This window comes from Lipotes vexillifer, unplaced genomic scaffold (assembly GCF_000442215.2).
Source record: "Lipotes vexillifer unplaced genomic scaffold, Lipotes_vexillifer_v1.1 scaffold28, whole genome shotgun sequence".
Taxonomy (NCBI): Eukaryota; Metazoa; Chordata; class Mammalia; order Artiodactyla; family Lipotidae; genus Lipotes; species Lipotes vexillifer.
Window position 1 is genome coordinate 191,373 of NW_006793929.1, and position 22,802 is coordinate 214,174.

General features: G+C 40.6%; 1 protein-coding gene across 1 annotated transcript in view; it reads left to right on the plus strand.

The window, feature by feature from the left end:
- VWA3B (von Willebrand factor A domain containing 3B) overlaps nt 1-22,802 on the plus strand; it is a 218,934-nt gene that overhangs the window by 121,689 nt on the left and 74,443 nt on the right. Inside the window, 3 exon segments of the mRNA XM_007466893.1 lie at nt 5,003-5,185; nt 14,236-14,363; nt 17,469-17,611. Of these exon segments, the coding sequence (XP_007466955.1) occupies nt 5,003-5,185; nt 14,236-14,363; nt 17,469-17,611 (454 nt within the window).

Genomic DNA, 22,802 nt, shown 5'->3' on the forward strand with positions numbered 1-22,802 from the left:
GCGGCATGTGGGATCCTCCCAGACCGGGGCACGAACCCGTATCCCCTGCATCGGCAGGCGGACTCTCAACCACGGCGCCACCAGGGAGGCCCGTCTTGATTTAATTTTTGAATAGTAATACACTCACATGGTACAAATGACAAAGGTACGAAGGATAGAATGTAGAGAAAATCCTCCCTCCCACCTCCTTTCACCAGCTATGAGGCAGGTGATATGTATATTACCAGTATAGTACCAGTTTCTTGCATCTTCTTTGAGAGGTAGTTTGCTATGCAGACAGATATTTGTTTATGTATATCTCCTTTTAAAATACATACATGGTAGCATGTTACACGCACAATTCTGCAACTGTACTAATAAAACAATATACCTGGGAGGTTGCTTAATATCATTTCATAAAGAGCTTCCTCACTTTTTCTGTAGCTGCCCTACTATTCCATCACACAGCTACTTAGTCATGTCCTCCGGTGATGAACGTTTAGGTTATTTCAATCTTCCTGTTATATACAAGGTTGCAAAAGTAACTGTGCACATATATCATTTTGCACATGTGTATCTGTAGCATAAGTTCTGAGACGTGAACTCAATTAAAAGGTATATGTTTTGATAGATACTCTGCCAAATAGCCCTTGAAGAAGATTTACCAAGTACCACTGTACCAGCAGTGCGCTGAGAAGGATTCTTGGTCTACAGTCCGTCATAGACTTATGAGGGTCTGGAATCTCCCAAAATTATATAAAAAAATGCACTCATACATTTCTCTGGGGAGATCAGTAGCTTGCCCGCAGATTCCCAGAGGGCCTGTGGTCCACTTAACGATGAGGCACTAGGGAAGTGAACGAGCTGGAATCAGAAATATGCAAGTTACTGAAAAAGTGATTTATAAACCCTTATTCAGGCATTTCATATTTGTATCTGCCTTTTCCCCACAAACAATCTACTTATTTTGCATTATTCCTCAGACTCTCTCAAAAAAACAAATGGATATTTGATCTTCATGTTCTATGTAGAGGACATTAAGATGCACCACTCAACCTCAATTTGTTTTTGAATTTTCACTGACTGTAGGACCTGAATATGTGAGACCAATGTCATTATTCCCGGTACTCCGCAGAATTTTCTACTTGGAAGAACACACAGAGATGCTGTTCAGGATTCAATTCCGTGAACATCAGCGTGCTGCTTGTTTATTAAATGTGCAGGGCAGAATTATATAGAAGACAAGTCTTTTAATTAATTAATTAATTAATTAATTAATTAATTAATCAAGTTCAAAGGGTTCTTCATGAACCTGGGATTGCTAGGTGTCCTTTTGTGGGCATCTGTAGGTACAGATGGACACTGCAGGGCCTCTGTCAGGAGCAGCCCAGCACATCTTTGGCTGTGGTTATTTTGGGACTTCTTTGAAGTTAGGGGCTCACCCTCGCAAGAATGGACGTGAGGAAGGTATCTGCACCGTTCTAAACAAAAACGGATGGATAATAAAGCCCCACGTAGGGTATGTGAGGGATGGGAGCAGGGGAAGGCACAAGGTGACCCCCTCTGCACAAACAAACCTCCTTCAGCCTGTTGGGAGAACCGTCCCTGCCTTTCTTGACACCCCAAGTTGACTTTTGTGGTGAATGGAACATCTGGCCACACACCTGTTTAGACTCGGGGACGGGGGCACTGGGGGAGAGTGTCTCAGGTGTGCTGCTTGGCCCCATCTTAGGGACTGATGGGACCTCTGAGGGGAACAGACTAAGGAGTCCTGGGCTGAGAAAGGCTTCCTTGGTGTCCTACAGACATGGCCCCCGCATTGCACAGCCCCGCGAGCTGAGCTACTGTAGTAAGTGGCTGGGGAGAGTCAGGGTGACTCAGGCTGTGGTGGTGAAAGGCTTACTTCAACATACTGAGTCTTCTTTTAAGCTGTGAGGACACCCACCAGCGAAAAGGATCCCTGGGGGCTGCAGGGTTGGGGCAGGAGGACAGGCGTGGCTCTCTTCTGTTGCAGGGATGGAGCTCCTTCTGCAATCAAGGTGCAGCCCCGCCTTCTGCCCAACTCTCCACCGCCACGCTGGGCACTAGAACCTCGTGCCGGTTTAGCAAACACTACCTGGGGCTGTGTGCTGGTGGGGGGCTCACAGCGATACACATAAGAGACTTGCTCATGCTCTCTTGAGCTGTCAGGACTGATGGAAATAAACAGCTTTAGAGCTGGGTTAGAGCTCATCCCCAGCACTGCCCATCTGAATGACCTTGGGCAAGTGCCCCCGATGTGAATTTCCTCATCCGTGACTTAGAGCTAATGCTCCCTCCTCACAGTCTTGCTATGAGTGAATGAGGTGATATTCTCATGAATGCATTACATGGAGATTATACATACATACACACACACACACGCACACACACACACACACACACACACACACACACACACACACACATATATATACACACACACACACATATATATATATTTTTTTTTTTTTTTTTTGCCACCCGGCATGTGGAATCTTAGTTCCTCCACCAGGGATCGAACCTATGCCCCCTGCAGTGGAAGCACGGAGTCTTAACCACTGGACCACCAGGGAAGTCCCTAAACACTGGGGTTTTTTTTTGGGGGGGGGTTGTTTTTTGTGTTTGTTTTGGCATTCCACAGATATTTACTGAGCACCTTTTATGTGCCAGGTACTGCTACCAGTCTGGGATACAGTGAGGAGCAAGATAGACAACATGCCTGCCTTCAGTGAAGCTTCTGTTTTATGGTGAGATAGGCAAGGAGCAAATGACCATATGAAATAATGTCAGGTAGTGTATGGAAGATGAAAACGCTGCCCACAGTCTCTGGCACCCACACCGCTGGCATTAAATCAACGTTAGTTTCTTTCCCTTCCCAAATATCTCAGCTGTAAGTCAATATAGGAGTAATTTCTAGCTAAAACCCTATCTATCAAATTAACAGAATTTAGGTCTAGCATCTCCAGTCTGGTATATGGGGCTGAGGGGCAGTGGCCAGGAGTCCTGTAAGAAATGAGGATAATGATAGTACCTTCCATGGTGGGTTGTGGGGGGGGGGGATGCAGGGAGAGAGCACAAGCAGAGCCCTTAGTGCCCAGCACATGGTAAGTCCTCAAAACAGAAGCTAGGTTGAAGAGCAGGCAGCAGAGAGGGCTTTGCTCTGTCCTTGAACTTGACAAGAGGGATGGGATCAGCCCTCAGCTAGGTTAGGTTGCTGTTTGGTTAGGAACCAGCCAATGGGCAGGGGGGAGGGGAGAGAAGAGAGGAGGAGAGGTGTGGGTGGACTTATGGGCAAGGGCAGGTTCAAGGCCGGTCAGATACAGAGACTGAAGCCATGTGTAAGTGGTGGGTGGAGTGAGACCAGTCTCTGGGGAACCACTCAACTGGCCATCTCCCAGTGGTGAGTCCAGAGGCCTCTCTCATCCCCCTGCCTCCCCAGGGCTCATGGCAAACGTATAGGAAGGGTTAACAGTCAAAGGATAGGAACTGGGGGTGGAGAGGGGGAACTGGCCACTGTCCAGTTGGAGCCAGCAATTTGGGTCCATCAAAGAGGGACTGAGAAACACAGAGGCAGTGGAAGCAAGACAATCAGAGGCACTTCTGAGGGTGCTCAGCTGGGTGTGGTGGTGCTGGTAGAGAGGTGGCAGGGAAGTTCATCAGTCATCTTTCCTGAGAGTCGGGTAATGTTTACGGAGAGTCAGTCCTTACCAAGAGACGGTCTTTATTGCAAACGGCGGGGAAACAAATAGTCTGGCATTGCTTCTAGTAGTAAAAACTCTTTGAATCTAGTCTTACCACTTAAGAGGTTGATGACCCTAGGAAACTTAATTCTTCTGAGCCTCAATTTCTCCACCTTTAAGTGGAGTCCATATCCATACCTACTCTGCCAATTAGGGTTTCATGTTACTGGGAGAAAAAGCAAAAGAGCAGACCAGTGATGGCTGAAACAATGGAGAGATTTGTATCCCTATGGCTACGAAGCCCAGCGGAAGGAAGTCTAGGTTATACGGCCATTCAAGGGCGTCTCCAAGAAATAGGCTTCCTTTAATCTTTATGCTTCACTGTCTTTGTGTGTGATGTCCACCCTCATGGTCACAAAAGAGCCGCTCCACTTCTAGGCAGAGTGCCCACTTTCCAGGGGGCAGGGGTGAAAAGGGGAGGATATTAGCTTTTTTTGTTAAGTCTTTGTCTTTTTTATTTGGCAAAAAAAAGTCTCTCCCTTGAGACTTCTGCTTATATCTCAATGGACAGACCTGGCCACACCTATAGCTGCAAAAAAAGTGTCAGAAGATGAGTGTGTATGTGTTGTGTTTGTTTGTTTGTTTTTAACTAAGTATGTTGCTACCATGAAAAGAAAACCAGGGCTCTGACAGTAAAAAAAGGAGAGGTAGGCAACTAGCAGTCTTTCCAACACTCTCTCACAAGATGGTTGTGAGGATTAACTGGGGTATTATTGTCCCCAACAGAGTGCCCAGCACATGGAAGGACCCTAGATCAATGTCTCTTTTTTCACTCTGTGGGAGACACATTGACCATGGTCTAGAAATTACTTTTTGGGAGTAGATGCTTTGGAAGCCACGTGGAGATCTGGTAGCCTCACTCTATAGAATCCCAATAGCCAAGGTGTATTACCCATGACCCTAATACTTTAAGTGCTCAGAAGTATAGCCCAGCACTTTAAAAGCATGGACTCTAGGCTTAGGTGCACTGAAATTGAGTAGTTTGGTTAGTCAAATATTTCTCCCAGATTTTTTCCCACCAAACTGTGAGCCCTCAGAGGGCAAGAGCTGAGTCATTGGTCTTCATACTCTCACTATCTGGCAGTGTTTGCTTTGTTTATTGAATTGAATTTACACCTTTCCAAGAAGTCACTCTCCACTGTATACAGGATTACTATTTGAGAATTTCACTATCTAGAGCAAATACTAGGGATTTTTTTTTTTTTCTGTCTCTTCCTCTCTTTTTCCATTTCCCCTTTTCCCCTCAAAATGTATCATTTCAGCCACCTAAAATGGTTACAGAGCAGGCCAGAGGTTTTCAGAAAGTTCCTATTTACACCATCTCCTTCTGTTACAGTGATGAGATTGCAAATGGATTTTTGAAAGAGCTTGCTTCTTTGACTGGAGGACAGTTCCATTCTTACAGTTTTGGTTACAAGGATCCCTGTCCTCCAGAGGCTGTTCAGGTAAGAGCTTAATGGGCTGAGAAGAAAGTGTTCACTTATTTCAGCACTAATGGCTGGAGGCCCATGGATGAGACTTTAATTGGGAAAACAGCAACCACAAGGACAACTAAATGGAGAAAATGAATCACTTAACGGTGAGTGTACTACAAAATGTGGTCTAAGGACCACCTGAGCTAAGGCACCTGTGACAATGCAGATTCCTGGGTCCTACTTCAGAGCTACTAAATCAGGCTCTAGGCATAGAGGCCTAGGAATCTTAATATATTTTGTTTTTTTCTATGCTTTTTATTATGGAAAGTTTCAAACAAACACAAAAGTAGAAGAGTATATGGACCATGTACCTATCAGTCAAATTTAACAATTATCAACATTTTGCCAAACTTCAGGAATCTGTATTTTTAACAAGCATCCTGGGGGTCCATACGTAAAGTTTGTTAACCACTGCCTGTTTACAGACATTTGTGGGAAACTTTCAAAAAATTCAGATGTTAGGTAGTTGTCTTCTGACTTCTCAGGCTATATAACCACGTGACACCTGATAAAGCAATCCATTCTAATGCACTAATGGGAGAAAGTAAATAAAATTCTATGCTCCAGTCTTCCAGTCTTGGCCTGAAGATATGCACTTCAAGAATGCCCTTGTATGGGCTTCCCTGGTGGCACAGTGGTTAAGAATCTGCCTGCCAATGCAGGAGACATGGGTTAGAGCCCTGGTTCAGGAAGATCCCCCATGCCATGGAGCAACTAAGCCCGTGCACCACAACTACTGAGCCTGTGTTCTAAAGCCTGTGAGCCACAACTACTGAGCCCGCACGCCTACAGCCCGTGCTCCGCAACAAGAGAAGCCACCGTAATGAGAAGCCCACGCACCACAACGAAAGAGTAGTCCCCGCTTGTCACAGCTAGAGAAAGCCTGCGCGCAGCAACAAAGACCCAACACAGCCAAATAAATAAATAATCCTTTAAAAAAAAAAAAAAAAAAAGAATGCCCTTCTAGAGAATGTGGTTTTTGTCTTACTGTCTGCTCTAAGGAGTGACAAACCAGATCAATGCTTACATGTGAGGAAACTACCAGAGTCTGGGGAATGGATCATCCAAAGGAATTGGAGGGAACAGTACTCTGAGCTCACACAAGGCAGAGAACACTGACTACTTCCATCAATTATACTGGAAAACCTCATAATCTTATGGGCATTGGGTAGAATTTAAAGAATGATCTTCCCTTAGCAGTGGGAACAACCAAGCACTGCTCCAGTTCTGTCTAGAAAATCTTAAATGCAAGACCTGAAAGGATCAGTCCATTTCCAAGGAATTTAACTGCATCTCTGAACAAACCCCAAGAATAATTATATGAAAGCAAAAATATCCACCACTCAACAAAGTAAAATTGACAGTTTCTGACATCCAATCAAATAGTACCAGGTATGCAAAGAAGCAGGAAAATACAGGTCCATAATGAGGAGAAAAAACAAACAGAAAAATTGAAACATGTAAAACTGACTCAGATGTTAGTATTAGAGCATGAAAACAGTTATTGTAACTGTATTTGATATGTTCAAAACGTTAGGGAGCGACATGGAAGGTACAAGTAAGACACAAATCAAGCTTCTGGAGATAAAAAAAGTACCATGTATGAGATAAAAAAATACATGTAATAGGATGAGCAGCAGATCAGACATTGCAGAACAAAAGATTAGTAAACTGCAAGATAGCAATGGAAATATCCAAAATGTAACACAGAAAAGAAAGAGAATTAAAACCAAAAAAAACAGAAAAATAGAAAACAAGGCATCAGTGAGCTGTGGAAAAATTCAAGTAGCTTAAACATATATGAAGCAATAGTGACCAGAAGTTTTACAAGTTGGATTAAAACTGTAAGTCCACAGATCCAAGAAACTCAATGAATCCCAAGCACAATAAACATGACGAAGACTACACCAAGTTACATCAGAATCAAACTTCTCCAAAACAGTGACAAAGAGAAAATTTTAAAAGAAGGTGAATCATGTACGGAGGAACAAAGATAAGAATGACAGCAGATTTCTCATTAGAAACAATGCAAGTGAAAAGAGAGTGACATTTTTAAAGTACTGAAAGAAAAACAACTGTCAATGTAGAATCTATACACAGAATGTATGTCAAAAAGCAAAGTTAATAAAGATATACAAAAATGGAAATAAGTCATCACCGATAAACCTGCAGTACAAGAAATGTTAAAGAGAGTACTATGGGTAGAAGGGAAATCATACCAGATAGAAATACAGATCTACACTAGGGAATGAAGAGCAAAGGAAATGGTAACTGCATGGGTAAATATGTAAGTTTTTTTACCTTGTTATTTAAATCTAATTATAAATAACTGGAGGGATTTCCAGTTCCAGCAATAATGGAATAGCCCCATTCCTCCTAGGTCCTCTGTCTTACAGCTTAAAAGCCCTGGACATAAAACAACAAACAAGCAAAGGAAGACTCTGAAAAGTAGAAAGAAGGAGGTGGAATGCCTTGGGGACCTCAGGACCTAAGGAATGACATGGCATGCGTTCTGTGGGTTTTGTTGTTGTCTTCCATATACCCCAGATGGGGCACTGCCAAAGCCTCCAACCTGGAATCCCTAACAGGCACAGACCCAAAAAATGACCCAAGAACAACCTATTTCCCCTAGCTTAGCCAAAGACCTTTTTGGCAATACCTGCCCTACTTCAGCCATACACCAATGGGAAGACTACATCCCCTTCCCCAGGATTTCAGTGGAGCCAAACAGGGAGATGATCTTCCATTACCACCCACCTGCTCCATGGAAGGAAGTGATGGTGCTCTGATATCCCTGTCAGGTGGTATCAGTATATCTGCCCAGAGAGCTAATATTCGAGCCCCGACATGGTGGAAGCTAGTGGCAATGCTTCTCTGCTGGGGTAGTGTGAGTGGGGCTGAGTGGAAAGTTGATTCTCCAAACCCCACCAGGCAGAAGCAGGTGTGCTGCAAATCCTGCACTAGGGTAGTATCAGAGGATTGAGAGGGAAGCTGATCATCCATCCCACCTGACTCCAGTAGAAGTAAGCAGTGCCCTCATTCCCTAAGCAGGGTATTGTCCAAGGCATCCAGTGGTAAGCTGAACCACTGTACCACCAGGCAGTACTGAGACTTAACAAGGCACTGTGAGATCAGGGGCGTCACTGCTATTCTTCACCACAGCCTTCATGGCAGAGGGATCAGCAAGGAGCTAAGCTTCCACAAACACCCAGCATCAATGAAAATGAAAAAGTAAGTGTGGGCTGGGGATAGGTGACACTCCACTTTCCCCCATCCTTTGTGTCAGTGAGGCTTGGTGGGAAGCTGCCTCCACAACACCCACCAGCATAAGATAGATGAGGTAATGTGAAACAGGAGTAACCCCACAGCGCTCCCTCCCCAGTGGAGAGCTGAGCCTCTACCTCTATCCAGCATCAACAAGGTCAAAGGAGGTGTGCTATGTGGGGCTACTCAGTGCTCTGTTAACCCCTACCCTTAGGAGCTCTGACTGTGAACAAAGTGGAGATAACTGTCCCACGAAAAGAGAGCTGAACTCCTGACTCTGGCTGCTGTGACAGTTCACCTTGATGAAAACAGCTGGAAAAAAAAAAAAAAATCACCAGATACACAGGTACGCCCAAATGAAAATGAACTTTAACTATAAAAGTTCCCAAATATATAAAACATGTACCAGAAAAACAGGTTTACTGGAGTAAGTGAGAGGACTAGCCAAAGGGACACAGCCACAAGTGGCCCCCTCTGGGAAGCCTCTTTATCCCCATGGCCCTGAGACTCCACCTCTGTACAGAGACGCCAGAGTGGGAGGGAAAAATAGGCAGGAGGGACTCAGCCCAAGCAAGTGGTCCACTCCAGGAGAACCCTTTATCAGTGGGTCAAAGAAAAGTTCTCAATTTGCTTAGAACTGAATGAAAACAAAAATGCACATCAAACTATGTGGAACGCAGCTAAAACAGTGTTGGGAATGAAATTTATAGCACTAAATGCTTATGTTGGAAACAAGAAAACGTATTGAATCAACAATCTGCATTCTCACCCCAAGAAACTAGAAGAAGAAGAGCAAAATAAACCCAAAGCAATCAGAAGGAAGGAAACAATGAAGATAAGAGCATAAAATCAGTGAAATTGAAAATAGTAAAACAGTAGAGAAAATCAATGAGACAAAAAGCTGTTCCTTTGAAAAAGAATTCTCTCAAGAATTTGATAAAACCTCTCAGAAGGCTGAGAAAGACAAAGAGAGTAGACACAAAGCACTAATATCAGGAATGAAATAGGGGACATCACAGTAGATCTCACAGTCATTAAAAGATAATAAAAGGAATACAACAAACAACTTTGCATTCATAAATTTGACAACTTAGAAAAAAAATGGACCACTTCCACAAAATCCACCAACTACCAAAACTCAACCGAGATAAAATGGACAATGTGAATAGCACTAAAATCATAAAAAAACTGAATTTATAATTTTAAAACATCTGAAAAAGAAATACCAAGGCTCAGATGGCTCCATGGAGAATTTTACCAAACAGTTAAAAAAATAATTAAACCAATTTATTTCAAAAAATAGGAGAGATCACTTCCTAATTCTCTTTATGAGGCCAGTATTGCCTTGACACCAAAACCAGAGGACAGTATTAAAAAAAAAAAGAAAAAAGAAATCCACAGACCAATATACCAATGAACAACGATGCAAAAATCCTCAATAATATATTAGTGACCTGAATCCAGCAGTGTATAAAAGAATTATACTTTATGACCAAGGGGGATTTTATTCAGATATACAAGGCTGGTTTGACATTAGAAAATCAATCAATGTAATCAAGCATATTAACTGGCTAAAGAAGAGAAATCATATGGTCATATTATTGTGCACAAATAGCCTTGACCAAATGCAACACCCATTAATAATAAAAAAAACTCTCAGCAAAATAGAAGCAGGGGAACTTCCTCAACTTACATCAACTTAATACCTACGAGTAAAATCATACTTAATAGTGAAAGATTGAATAATTTCCTCCTAAGATCAAGAAAGTGGCAAAGGCATCCACTCTCACCACTCATATTTAACATACTACTGGAAGCTGTACCCATGGCAACAAGGCAAGAGAGTAAACAAAAGGCATACAGATCGGAAAGGAGGAAATAGACCTGTCCCTATTTGCTCGTAACATGTTGTCTACACATAAAACCCCAAGGAGCTAAAAAACAAAACAAAGCTCCTAGAACTATTAAGTGAGTTCAGCAAGGCCACTGGTTACAAGATCAGCACACAAAATTCAATCACATTTTGAGAAGTCAAAATTAAATATTCAATATTATTTACAATTGCTCCAAAGAATGTGAAATACTTAGATATATATTTTAAAAATATGTACAGGATTTTTATGCTGAAAATTACAAGAGGCTGAAGAAAGAAATCAAAGAAAACCTAAATAAATGGACAGGCGTATACCTTGTTCATGGATTGGATGACTGAACATATTAGAGATCTACTTGATTTATAGATTTAATTGAATTCCTGTCAAAATCCCAGAAAGGTTTTTTGCAGACATGGTCAAACTTATTCTAAAATCTATATGGCAAGTCACAGGCCCTAGAAAACCCTACAAATCTTGAAAAAGAAGAATAAAGTGGGAGAAATAATTGCAGTATTAAGGCTTGCAGTGTAGCTGCGTTAGTTAAGGCTGTATGGCTTTGGTGGAGAAACAGACACCTAGACCAATGGATAGAGTATAGAACCCAGAAATATACCCAGTATGCCAGTATGCCAAACTGATTTTTGACAAAGGTACAAAAGCAATTCAATGGGGGAAGGAGAGCCTTTTCAAAAAATGGTTGGAGCAATTGGACGTTCACAGGCAAAATAGTGAACCTCAACCTAAACCTCACCCTTCATGCAAATATTAACTCAAAATGGATTATGGACTTAAATGTAAAACATAAAACTATAAAAATTCTAGAAAGAAATATGGAAGAAAATCTCAAGGACCTTGGGCTAGGCAAAGAATTTTTAGTCTTGAGAAGAAAAGCATGATCCGTAAAAGAAAAGATTGATAAATTGGACCTCATCAAAAATAAAACCTTTTGCTTTGCAAAAGACCCTTTTAACAGGATGAAAAGACACTGGGAGTGTCTGCCGTTCCCTTGGGAGAAACTGGGCGAAGAGCACATGGGATCTCTCTGTATTACTTATTACAGCTGCATGAAATCTACAGCTCTTTAATTTAGAAAAGACAATTTACTGGTAAAGCAAAAAATAATAATAAATTCAACATCTAGTGATAAACTGCTCAAAAGACACAAATTACCAAAACTCTCTCAAGAAGAAAGAGATAACCTGAACAGCCTTAACATCTGTTTAAGAAATTGAATTTGTAGTTAAAAACCTTCATGCATAGAAGCCTCCAGGCCCAGATTGCTTTACTGCTGATGTACATCAAACATTTAAAGGAGAAAAAAATATCAGTTCTACACAAACTCTTCTAGGAAAATGAAAGGAGGGGATACTTTCATATGAGGCAAGCATTAACCTGATACCAAACCCTCACAAATACAATCAGACAAGAAACTTATCGGCTAATATTCCTTATGCATACAGAAGTTGAATGCATAACGACCAAGTTGGGTTTATCCCAGAAATGCAAGTTTTGTTTAACATTTGAAAATTGATATACAATTCACCAAGTTAACATACTTTATTAAAAGCTTTACAGTCATCTCAATTTATGCAGAAAAAGTTTTGACAAAATCCAACACACTTTTCTAATGAAAGCTCTCAGCAAAATATGAACAGAACAGACTTCCTCATTCTGTTAAATGGCACTTAGGAAAAACCTACAGCTAGCACCATACTCTAATAGTAAAAGGTTGTACGGTTTCCCCCTCATATCAGTAAAATGACAAGGTTGTCTGCTTTCACCACTCCTATTCAACAGTGTAATGGAAATTCTAGTTAGCCCAATAAACCAGGGGGCAGGAAAACCATCCAGAATGGAAAGGATGAAGTAAAACAGTCTTTATTTTCATTCAGCATGGTTATATATGTAGAAAATCCAATGGAATATACAAAAATGCTGCTGGAACTAATCATTGAATTTAGCAAGATTGTAGGATACAAGGTCAACATACAAAAATGAATTTTGCTTCTACATATTAGCAAAGAAAAATAAAAATTGAAATAAAAATTATCATTTACAGTAGCATCAAAAATATGAAACATGTAGGGACAAATTTGTCAAAATATGTGAAAGGGCCTGTATACTGAAAACTGCAAAAAATTGCTGAGGGATGTATCTTGTTTACGGGTCAGAAGACACCACAGTGTTAATATGTGCGTTCTCTCTCAATTGATCTTTAGATTCATCACAACCCCAATCAAAATCTCAGCAGGTTTTTTCAATTAAAAATTGACAAACTAATTCCATGGAAACTTTGAAAAAGAAAATCGAAGTTGGAGGACTAATACTATCTGATCTCAAGACATATAAAGCTATAGTTATCAAGACGAGGTGGTATTAGTGTAAAGATAGATATATAGATCAGCAGAACAGAATAGCAAAACCAGAAATAGACTGACACATAGGTAGACAACTGATTTTCAACAAAGATGCAAAGGCAATTCAGTGGAAAAAGGATATAGTTTTTTATTCCCCCCAAAAATGGCATTGGAACAATTGGACAAAATAAACACAATTTCCTCCATACATCATGCCATATTCAAAAATTAATATGATACGTGGATCAAAATGATACATGGATCCAAATGTAAAATTTGGGTCTTTTTCCAAGTAGAGGAGAACATATGAAAAACGCTTTGAGACACTGTGTTAGCCCCCAGAAATTTTTAATAGGATATCAAAAGCATAGTCTATATAAGAACAAACTGATAAATTTGAGTTGATCAAAATTAAAAGCTTCTCTTCAAAAAACAATGCTAAGATAATGAAAAGACAAGCTGTAGACTGGGAGAACATGTTTTCAAATTGTATATCTAATAAAGGACTAGTATCCAGAACATATAAAGATCTCTCAAAACTCAAAGAAACAAAAAATAAGCAAAAGATTTGGACAGACACTTCATCAAAGAAGGTATATATGCATGGCAAACAAGATCATGAAAAGATGGTTAACATCATTCGTCATTAGGGAAAAACACATTAACCATGATGAGATGCCACTACACAGCTATTAGAATGGCTATAATTAAGACAACTGGCCTCATCAAGTGTTTGCAATTATATGAAGGAACTAGAACGCTCATTCATTACTGGAGGGGATGTAAACTAGTACAACCATTCTGGAAAAGTTTGATAGTTTCTTTAAAAGTTCAACATCACCAACCATTTGATCCAACCGTTCCATTCCTATTTACCCAAGAGAAATGAAAGCAGATGTCCATACAAAGACTTGTGCACAAATGTTCACAGCTTTAGTATTTATAATAGCCCAAACTCAAATGTCCATCCACAGGTGACTAAATTTTGAATTCGGTATGTAATAGAATGCTACTCAGCCATAAAAATGAATGTACTACTGATTTATGCTACATCATGGGTGAATCTCAAAATAATTATAAAAGTAAAGCAAGCTAGACCAAAAAAGGGGTATATACTATATGAGTCCATTTAAATAAAATTCCAGAAAATCGAAACTAATATTATATAGTGACAGAAAGGAGATGAGTAGTTGGTTGGGGGAAGAGAGGTTTTGAGGCAAAGGAAAGGCAGATTTACAATGGGAAACTAGGAGACTTCCGGGGGTAATGGTTATGTTTATTGTCTTCATTGCAGCGATGACTTCACAGGTGTGAATGTCGAAACTATTCAAATGGCACACTTCACGTACATTCAGTTTATTATAATATAAATGAATTATACCTCAATTGGGCTGTCTAGAAAAGGAATAATGTAAGAACCACATGAAATTCTTTAGATTCTTCTTTTCCTGATACAGTTCATTTTCTGTTAGAAATGTTTGAAATCTGAACGCTAATCTCATAATGCAGTAACTTATTTTGGCAGAATGAAGATCTGACTCTTTTAATTAAGGAAATGGAGCAGGGACGCAGTGACCTGGAGAAGGTACAAGACCTTTACTCGGAGTCCTTGGTCATGGGCTGGTGGTACAACGGAGAAAAGGATGGAGACAAGTGAGCACAGCAGAGCTCCCACTTCCGCATCGCAGGGGGTTCTCTAGGATGCTCTGCTGGATCTCTTTGCCACTTCTTTCTGCAATGCTTTGTGAGATTTCTTTTAAAGAGTCACATAGTATGATTATGTTAGGATTTTTGTTTAAGCAAAGGGAACTCATAATCTAGTAAATTAATAATGATTGGCGGACTTTCCTGGTGGCGCAGTGGTTAAGAATCCACCTGCCAGTGCAGGAGACACGGGTTCGAGCCCTGGTCTGAGAAGATCCCACATGCCACGGAGTAACTAAGCCCGTGTGCCACAACTACTGAGCCTGTGCTCTAGAGCCCGCGAGCCACAGCTACCGAGCCTGCGTGCCACAATTACGGAAGCCCACGCGCCTAGAGCCCGTGCTCCGCAACAAGAGAAGCCAGCGCAATGAGAAGCCTGCACACCGCAATGAAGAGTGGCCCCAGCTCACCACAACTAGAGAAAGCCCAGGCTCAGCAACGAAGACCCAACACAGCCAAAAATAAAAATAAATAACTTAAAATTTCTAAAAATATATTTAAAAAAATAATAATGATTGGCTTAGAGAGGCCACATCGTCATCCTTATATGTAGATTCTGAAACCCTTGCATGAGCCCTAAGGATGTCTCATTTCCACCCAGTGTGGACAATACCCTCCACCAACCGAAGCAGTGACGGAGCAGAGCAGGAGTGCTGTGTCATGAAGGAGATCTGACTCAGGGTCAGGAGGCCAAGGTCCAGACTTCACTCTGTGTGACCTTGGTGGATCTCCATATTGTCCATTGCCATGGGTCTCAGTTTCCTCATCTTTAAAATGATGAGTGTGGTGGTAGAATTTGGGATAGATGATTCCTCAGGTCTTTTCCCATCCTATATTCTAATATGTTTATTTGGGGGGTTTTTGTGTTTGTTTGGTTGGTTGGTTTTGGGAGTTTTTTGGCCGTGCCACATGGCTTGTGGGATCTTAGTTCCCCAATCAGGGATTGAACCTGGGCCCTCGGCAGTGAGGGCGCAGAGTCCTAACCACTGGACCGCCAGGGAATTCCCTCTAATATGTTTCTAACTAGTAGTTCTTAAATAAAGATCAAAACCACCCTAACAAACACTCAGAAAATGTGTCAAATCTTATTTAAATGATTTCCCATTGTACACATATCCAAGTGTCACAGCTTCATATAAATACCCCATCAGGAAGATGTCTTTTTATTTAAAAGAGTGATAGCAAAATGGAAAGAAGTTGAAAATACATATGAATCAGGATTTCTCCTTCTTCGGAATTTATTGTCTTCCTCTTAGCAAACTAAGCATTTAATATGGGCTGGGGGCAGGGCATGAGCATGGGATCAGTAAAAAGATAAATGTTATACCAGGCATCTCTTTTTTTTTTTTTCTTGCCGTAAGTGGGCCTCTCACTGTTGGGGCCCCTCCCGTTGCGGAGCACAGGCTCCGGACGCGCAGGGTCAGCGGCCATGGCTCACGGGCCCAGCCGCTCCGCGGCATGTGGGATCTTCCCGTACCGGGGCACGAACCCGTGTCCCCTGCATCGGCAGGTGGACTCTCAACCACTGCGCCACCAGGGAAGCCCCCAGGCATCTCTTATAATGAGATTTTACAGCATTATTTTTTTTTAATTTGTTTGGGGAAGCTTAGATACATCTCCTAAATCTGGAGAATTTAAGCAAATAAACTGAGAAATAAATGAGCAGCACATCAGTGTCAATTATCTTCTCTATACTTTTCAGCTAGTACCTTACCTGTCTTCTTCCCCTTGCTTAATCAAACTAAAAAATGTCAGGACAACATGACCAGCTATTGCTTGGAAGTTGGTTTGGTCAGTTGACTGTAGCTGCTATTGATTGACTAGTAGATGTATTCTTGATTTTTTATATGTATATATATTTTAGGGGCTATAAGGAGCAGTTTCTAGAGTCATGCAGAGGAGTGTTTTAATCCAGGCTTCCCACCATTACCTGTTAGTAACTTTGGGCAAGCTACTTAACCTCACTGAGCCTCAATTTCCTCATGTATAAGAGGGGAATAATGGTCATCATAGGGTTGTTGGGTGGATTAAATGAGGGCATGCCTGGCACATGATAAGAGCTCTGAATTAATATAAAGAAAAGAGTAAAATGCAGTGCCTCATTCTATAGATATTATGCTTCTGTACTTCCTTATAACATATCATTAGGAAAAGTTAGTTCGCCTACCTAGCTGTGGTTGAAAACAGATTGAGTTTTTTACCAGGTGGAATAAATGTTACAGCCTCCAAATCTCATCTCCCTTCTTTCTTTTTTCAAACATTTACTGAGTACAAATCGTACGCCAGGCGAACTGGGGTGCACAGATGAATGTCAGCTTGGGCCCTTGTCACAGGATGCAGTGTGGTGGGGCATCATGGAACACTGGGCGGGTGCTCCATGGAGATGGGCTTGGAGGGGGAGGTGAAGGAAGGAGGGCGTGCTTTACAGTGTTGGAGCAGGAGGTTGTTCTGGAAACTCCTTTCTGTGGCTGCTGTGTTCAGAGTGTCAGAGAAGGTGTGTCTGGGAAAATATTTAGGAATTTTGGGGGATCCCTCCTGGCCCGAGATCTTCAACAGAATGGTTTGCCATGATCTGGTGCTGGCAGAGGGTTCAAGGCAGGGGTTTCCCTTCTCTGGCTTTTGTAAGAGCTAGCTGTTCGACGCTTTAGTTAGAGAAAAGGGTTTCTGTAATGCTTTCTGCTTTACAACAGACTCTTTCTGGAGTTAATCCTCTCATCATCTCCATGCTGTTAGGGCCCAGCTGATGTTTCCTTCAGTTTGTGGGTGAGGGAAGTGATGAAATTTAGAGGATTGAGCGACTGCACTTCGTCACATAGCTGGGAAGGAACAGAGCTGTGGTGTGAGCCAGGGCTGGGGTCCTGTCCACTCTTCTGCGGGGGCAGAGATAAATGACTATTCTTATTTTAACCAGATATAAGGGGAGCGGCTCACTTCTTAAGCTTGCAGCATTCAACACGATTGTATTGATCTAACTTTGCCTTCTTGATGGAAATTTTGTTTCCCCCTCCTTTTTTTTTTCTTTCATCTTCTTTGTCTACTTTTTATCTAAAACAGGCATCAAAAAGAAATCTGTTCCATTGTTTCAACCTCAGAAAAATGTGCAAAATCTCACGCTAATGTCGAATCAACACAAATGTCGAAAGTACCAGGGGACCTGTCAAGTCAAAAGTTTCTGAAAAAGAAAGTCCTCCACGCAGGTATCAGTGAACAAAATGGTTTGACTCTCATTACCAGTTTTCTTTCAATGCAAGAAGGTAGAATAAAACTAAAGCCCCATAATATTTTAAAAGAAGCCTAAACCTGTGTTTTTTAAATTGAAATTTTTATACAAGTGATTGTACATTCACATGCAGTTATGAGAAATAATACAGAGAACTCCCGTATATCTGCTCTTCACCCAGCTTCCGCCAATGGTAACATCTTGAAAAAATAGTACAATTTTGCAACCAGGAGATCGACATTGATACAGTCCACGATCTTACTCAGATTGCCCCAGTTTTACATGTGTTCATTTATGTGTGTGTGTGTGTGTACTTCTATATGATTTTATCATACATGGTTTCATATTTCCACCATCACAGTCAACATACAAAACATCTCCATCACCACAAGAATCCCTGGCATTGCTCTTTTATAACCACAGCCATCTCCCTCCGACACCCTTTCCCAATTCTTGGGAACCACTAAGGTCTCCATTTCTAAAATGTTGTCATTTCAAAACTGTTATATAAAATGGAATTATACAGCACATAACCTCTGGGTTTTGGCTTTTTTCACTCAACATATTTTCCTTGGGATTCATCCAGATTTTTGGCAGGTATCAACAGTTCAATCCTTTTCATTACAGAGCAGTAGCCTGTGATATGGATGCACCAGAGTTGGTTTAACCATTCATCTGTTGAAGGACATCTGGGTTGTTTCTAGTTTGGGGCTATCAAGAATACAGCAGTTATAAACATTTTTGTACAGGTTTTATGTGAACATAATTTTTCATTTCTTTAAGATAAAGCCCAAGGGTGCCATTGCTGAGTCATATAGTATTGAATGTTTAGTTTTATAAGAAACTGCCAGACTATTTGCTGGAGTGGCTGTGCCATTTTATATTATCACAGCAAAGAATGAGTGATTCATTTTCTCCACATTCTCGCCAGAACTTGGTATTGATCGTCGCTATTTTCTATTTTAACTGTTCTGATAGGTGTGTAACATCTCACGGTGGTTTTTACTTGCATTTCCTTAATGACTAGTGATATTGAACATCTTTTTATGTGCTCATTCACAATATATCCTCTTCAGTGAAATAGATATCCTCTTCCGTATATCCTTTTCAGTGAAATGTCCGTGCCCATGTGCTTTGCCCATTTTCTATGTGGATCGTTTGTTTTTTATTGGTGAATTTTGAGAGTTCTTCATGTATTCTAGATACTAGGTCTTTATCAGATATGTCGTTTGCAAATGTTTTCTCCCAGTCTGTAGCTTGTCTTTTCATCTTCTACTTAGGGTCTTTGGCCAAGCAAAAGCTTTTAATTTTGATAAGATCCAATTTATCAGTCTTTCCTTTATGGATCATGGTTTTGGTGTCAAATCTAAGAACTCTTTCATATTTTACATTTAAGTCCATGATTCACTTGAGTTAATTTTTGTATAAGGTGTGAGTTTTAGATCAAGGTTTTTTATGTTTGTTTGTTGTTTGGCCTATAGATGTTGCTTCGGCAGCATTTGTTGAAAAGGCTATACTTACTCCATTGAATTAATTTTGCAACTTTGCCAAAGATCATCTGGGCATATCTGCGTGGGTTAAAGCTAGATTGTATGTTCTGTTTCAGTGATCTATGTGTCTATCTCTCCACATAGATCACTGATCAATGTCTTCATTAATGTAGCTACAAGGTAAGCTTTAATATCAGATACAGTGATTCTTCCAACTTTATTTTACTTCTGCAAAATTATTTTAGCTATTCTAGGGCCTGAAATTTCTGCTTAAATTTTAGAATATGTTTGTCTCTGTTTACTAAAAAACCTCTCAGATTTTGATAGGAATTGCATTAAACCTGTAGATCAATTTGGGAACAACTGACATCTCTACAGTGTTGATTGATCCAGCCTCTGAATGTGGCATGACCCATGAAAATGACCCCTGACCATGACCATGTATTTAAATCTTCTTTGATGTCTTACAAGCAGCATTTTGTAATTTTCAGCTTACACATCCTGTACATATTTTGTTATGTACAGGATGTGTAAGCTGTACACATTATTTTTTGTAAGCTAATTATTTCATTTGAGTATTTGGAACAATTACAAATGGTATTGGTTTTTTTAACGTAGGTTGCCGTATGTTCATTGTTAGCGTATCAACATGTGATTGATTTTGTGTGTTGATCCCATAATGAACAACCTTACAGAACTCACTTAATGGTGCTAGGAGTTTTTTGGGTTTTGTGGGTGGTTTTTTTTAAATTTTGGTGTGTGTGTGTGAATTCCTCACTGTTTTCACGTATACGATATGTTATCTGCAAATTTGGACAGTTTTATCTTCTTTTCCAGTCTTTCTGGCTTTATCTCTTTTTCTTGCCTTGTTGGCAGAAGCTAGAACTTCCAGCACTATGTTTAATAAGGGTGATGAGAGTGGGCATCCTTGCCTTTATCCTGGTCTTAAGGGGGAAAGATATTCAATCTTTCGCCAGTAAATATGATTTTAGCTGTAGGTTTATTGTAGGTGTTCTTTATCAAGTTGAGGAAGTTCCCCTCATTCCCAGTTTTCTGAGAGTTTTTATCATGAACTGGTACTGGATTTTGTCAAAATGCTCTTTCTGTGTCAGATGATATATCATATGGTTTTTCTTCTTTAGTCTATTGATATGATGGTGGATTACACTGATTGCTTCAAATGTTGAAGCAGCCTTGTATGTCTGGAATATCTTCCACTTGGCCTTAGTGTTTATGTGCAGTGCTTTTGAGTGTGACTCTTTGTATGGTTTCTCTGGGTATAACAGCATATAAATAAGACTTATAACACTCTTCTGGTATCAACATTTTACCACTTTTTGTGAGTGTGGACATCTTACTTCAATTTAGGTTTCTTTGCCTTCCCCAGTTTTAAATATCATTGTCTTGAGTATCAGGTGATTCTACAATTTTTATTTAAATCATCAAATATGATTTCTAAATCTCAAGAGGAGAGGATAATCTATTGTATTTACCATATTTTTGCTCTCTTTTGTTCTTTCTTCCTTCCTGATTCTCCAAAATTCCTTCTTTTATCGTTTCCTGTCTGTTTGAGGAACTTCCTGTGTTCAGTCTTTAAAGGTAGGTCTGCTAGCCACAATTATTTTTTATTTTTTCCTTGTCTAGGAATGTTTTCATTTTCTCTTCGTTCCTGAAGGACATTTTTGCCATATTCAGAATTTGCGGTTGATTGTTCTTTCCTGTCTATAGTTGAAAAACATAGTGCCTCTTCCTCGGGCCTCCTACTTTTTAAATGTGAAATTTGCTGTTGTTCAAACTGATGCTTCCCTCTAGGTACTGGGTCCTTTCTCTCTGGCTTGCTTTAAAAGTTTTTTCTTTGTCTCGAATTTTCAGTGTTTAACTATAGCGCATCTTGGCATGGATTTCCTTGGGTTTACTCTGTTTGGGCTTTGCACAGCTTCTTGATTTGTATGTTGTATCTTTCACCAAATTGGGGAAGTTTTCGTCTATTATTTCTTCAAATGGTCTCTCAGTCCCACTTTTTTCCTCCCTGTCTTAGGACTCTGATAATATGAATGTTGGGTATTTTGCTATTATCCTACAGGTCCCTGAGGCTCTGTTTATCTTTTCTTATTGTATTTTCTCTCTGTTGTTAAAATTGGCTGAATTCTATTTTTATGTCCCCAGAGTTCTCTGATACTGTCCTCTGCCATTTTCACTCTATTACTGAGCTCCTCCAACAAATTTTTTTTATTTCTCATATTTTATTTTCCAGTTCTACAATTTCCACTTGGAAACTTTTATAACTTCAGTTTCTTAGCTGAGATTTTCTATTTGTTTATTTGTTTCAAGAGAAATTATAATTAATTGCTGAAGCATGTTTCTGACATGCTTTGAGATCCTTGTCAGGTAATTCCAGCTTCTGACTCATCATGGTATTGGCATCATTTGATTGTTTTTCCTCCATCAAGGTGTGATTTTCTTTATTCCTGAAATGATGGGTGATTTTTTTTTTTTACAGTATCCTGAATGTTTTGTCTATTATGTTAGGGACCCTGGATGCTGTGTAAATCTTTTATTTTAGGAAGCAGTTGTCCTGTTTAAAGTTAGCCCAGAGGTCATGGCCTGCTCTTCTGAGTTGTGGTTCCAGTGGTAATTTCATTTTCGCAGCCTTTGTGGTGTTATTTTGGTGCTTGGTTTCCTGGTGTCCCTGGGGCTCCTACTGGTGCTGCCTGAGGGAGCAGAGGAGTATCCCAGGCCAGGATGCTAGATGCCTCTCAGTGGAGGAAGGTTGTGGTGGCTTCCCCTGCCACACACACACTGTCTCTTGCGTGTCCCCATGTCTCTGGGCAGGAGAAGAGAGCCTCAACCCTGTAGGGACCAAGAGGCATTGGCTGAAGCTTGGTCCCTCTTGCATGATCTGTCCATTTGCCCTGGTGTCTCTGTCTTAAGCCCATGGGGACAAAGAGGATTCCCATACTGGGCCACTTGGGCAGCAGCATGCCTTTTGCCAGTCCTGCCTGCCCATTCCAGTAAACGTGACTTTTGCTAGAAATGCTACTTGCCGCTCATCCTGAACATTTTAATGGCCTTTTGTCATTTGTACCATGTCACTTAGATTTGGGATTGTTGCTGTTGGTAGGTATCCCTGTGCTGAGTTTTTATTCTGTTTCAATTTTTAGTTTAGAAGAGTGATGAAATGTGGTGACTGACTGTACAGAGCTGGGGGAGTAGTTAAATGCTTGAATCCACTGCCAGATCAATATACTTTTACTCATTATTTTCAAAGTTTGGGAATAGTACAATTGTTATGTTTGGGGACTTCGGGAGCTAAATTTCATTTTCATTTGGACACACCTCTTGTTTTTGCCCAGCGATTTTGATCAAGGTGGCCTGCCGGTGTAGTCAGGGGCAGGAGTTCAACTCTCGTATGTGGATCATTCATCTCTTTTGCTCACAGACATAGCTCCTGAGAAAATTTATCCTTCTTAATTCCTTGTTACAGAGGCAACCAAAACAGGAATCACCCTGTTTGCTGCCTAGGAAAACAAATAACACATAGCACGCTCCTAACTCCACGCATGGAGACCACTGGTGTTATCTTCCTGTGCAAAAGATAGACAATACAGGGCTTCCCTGGTGGCGCAGTGGTTGAGAGTCCGCCTGCCGATGCAGGGGACACGGGTTCGTGCCCCTGTA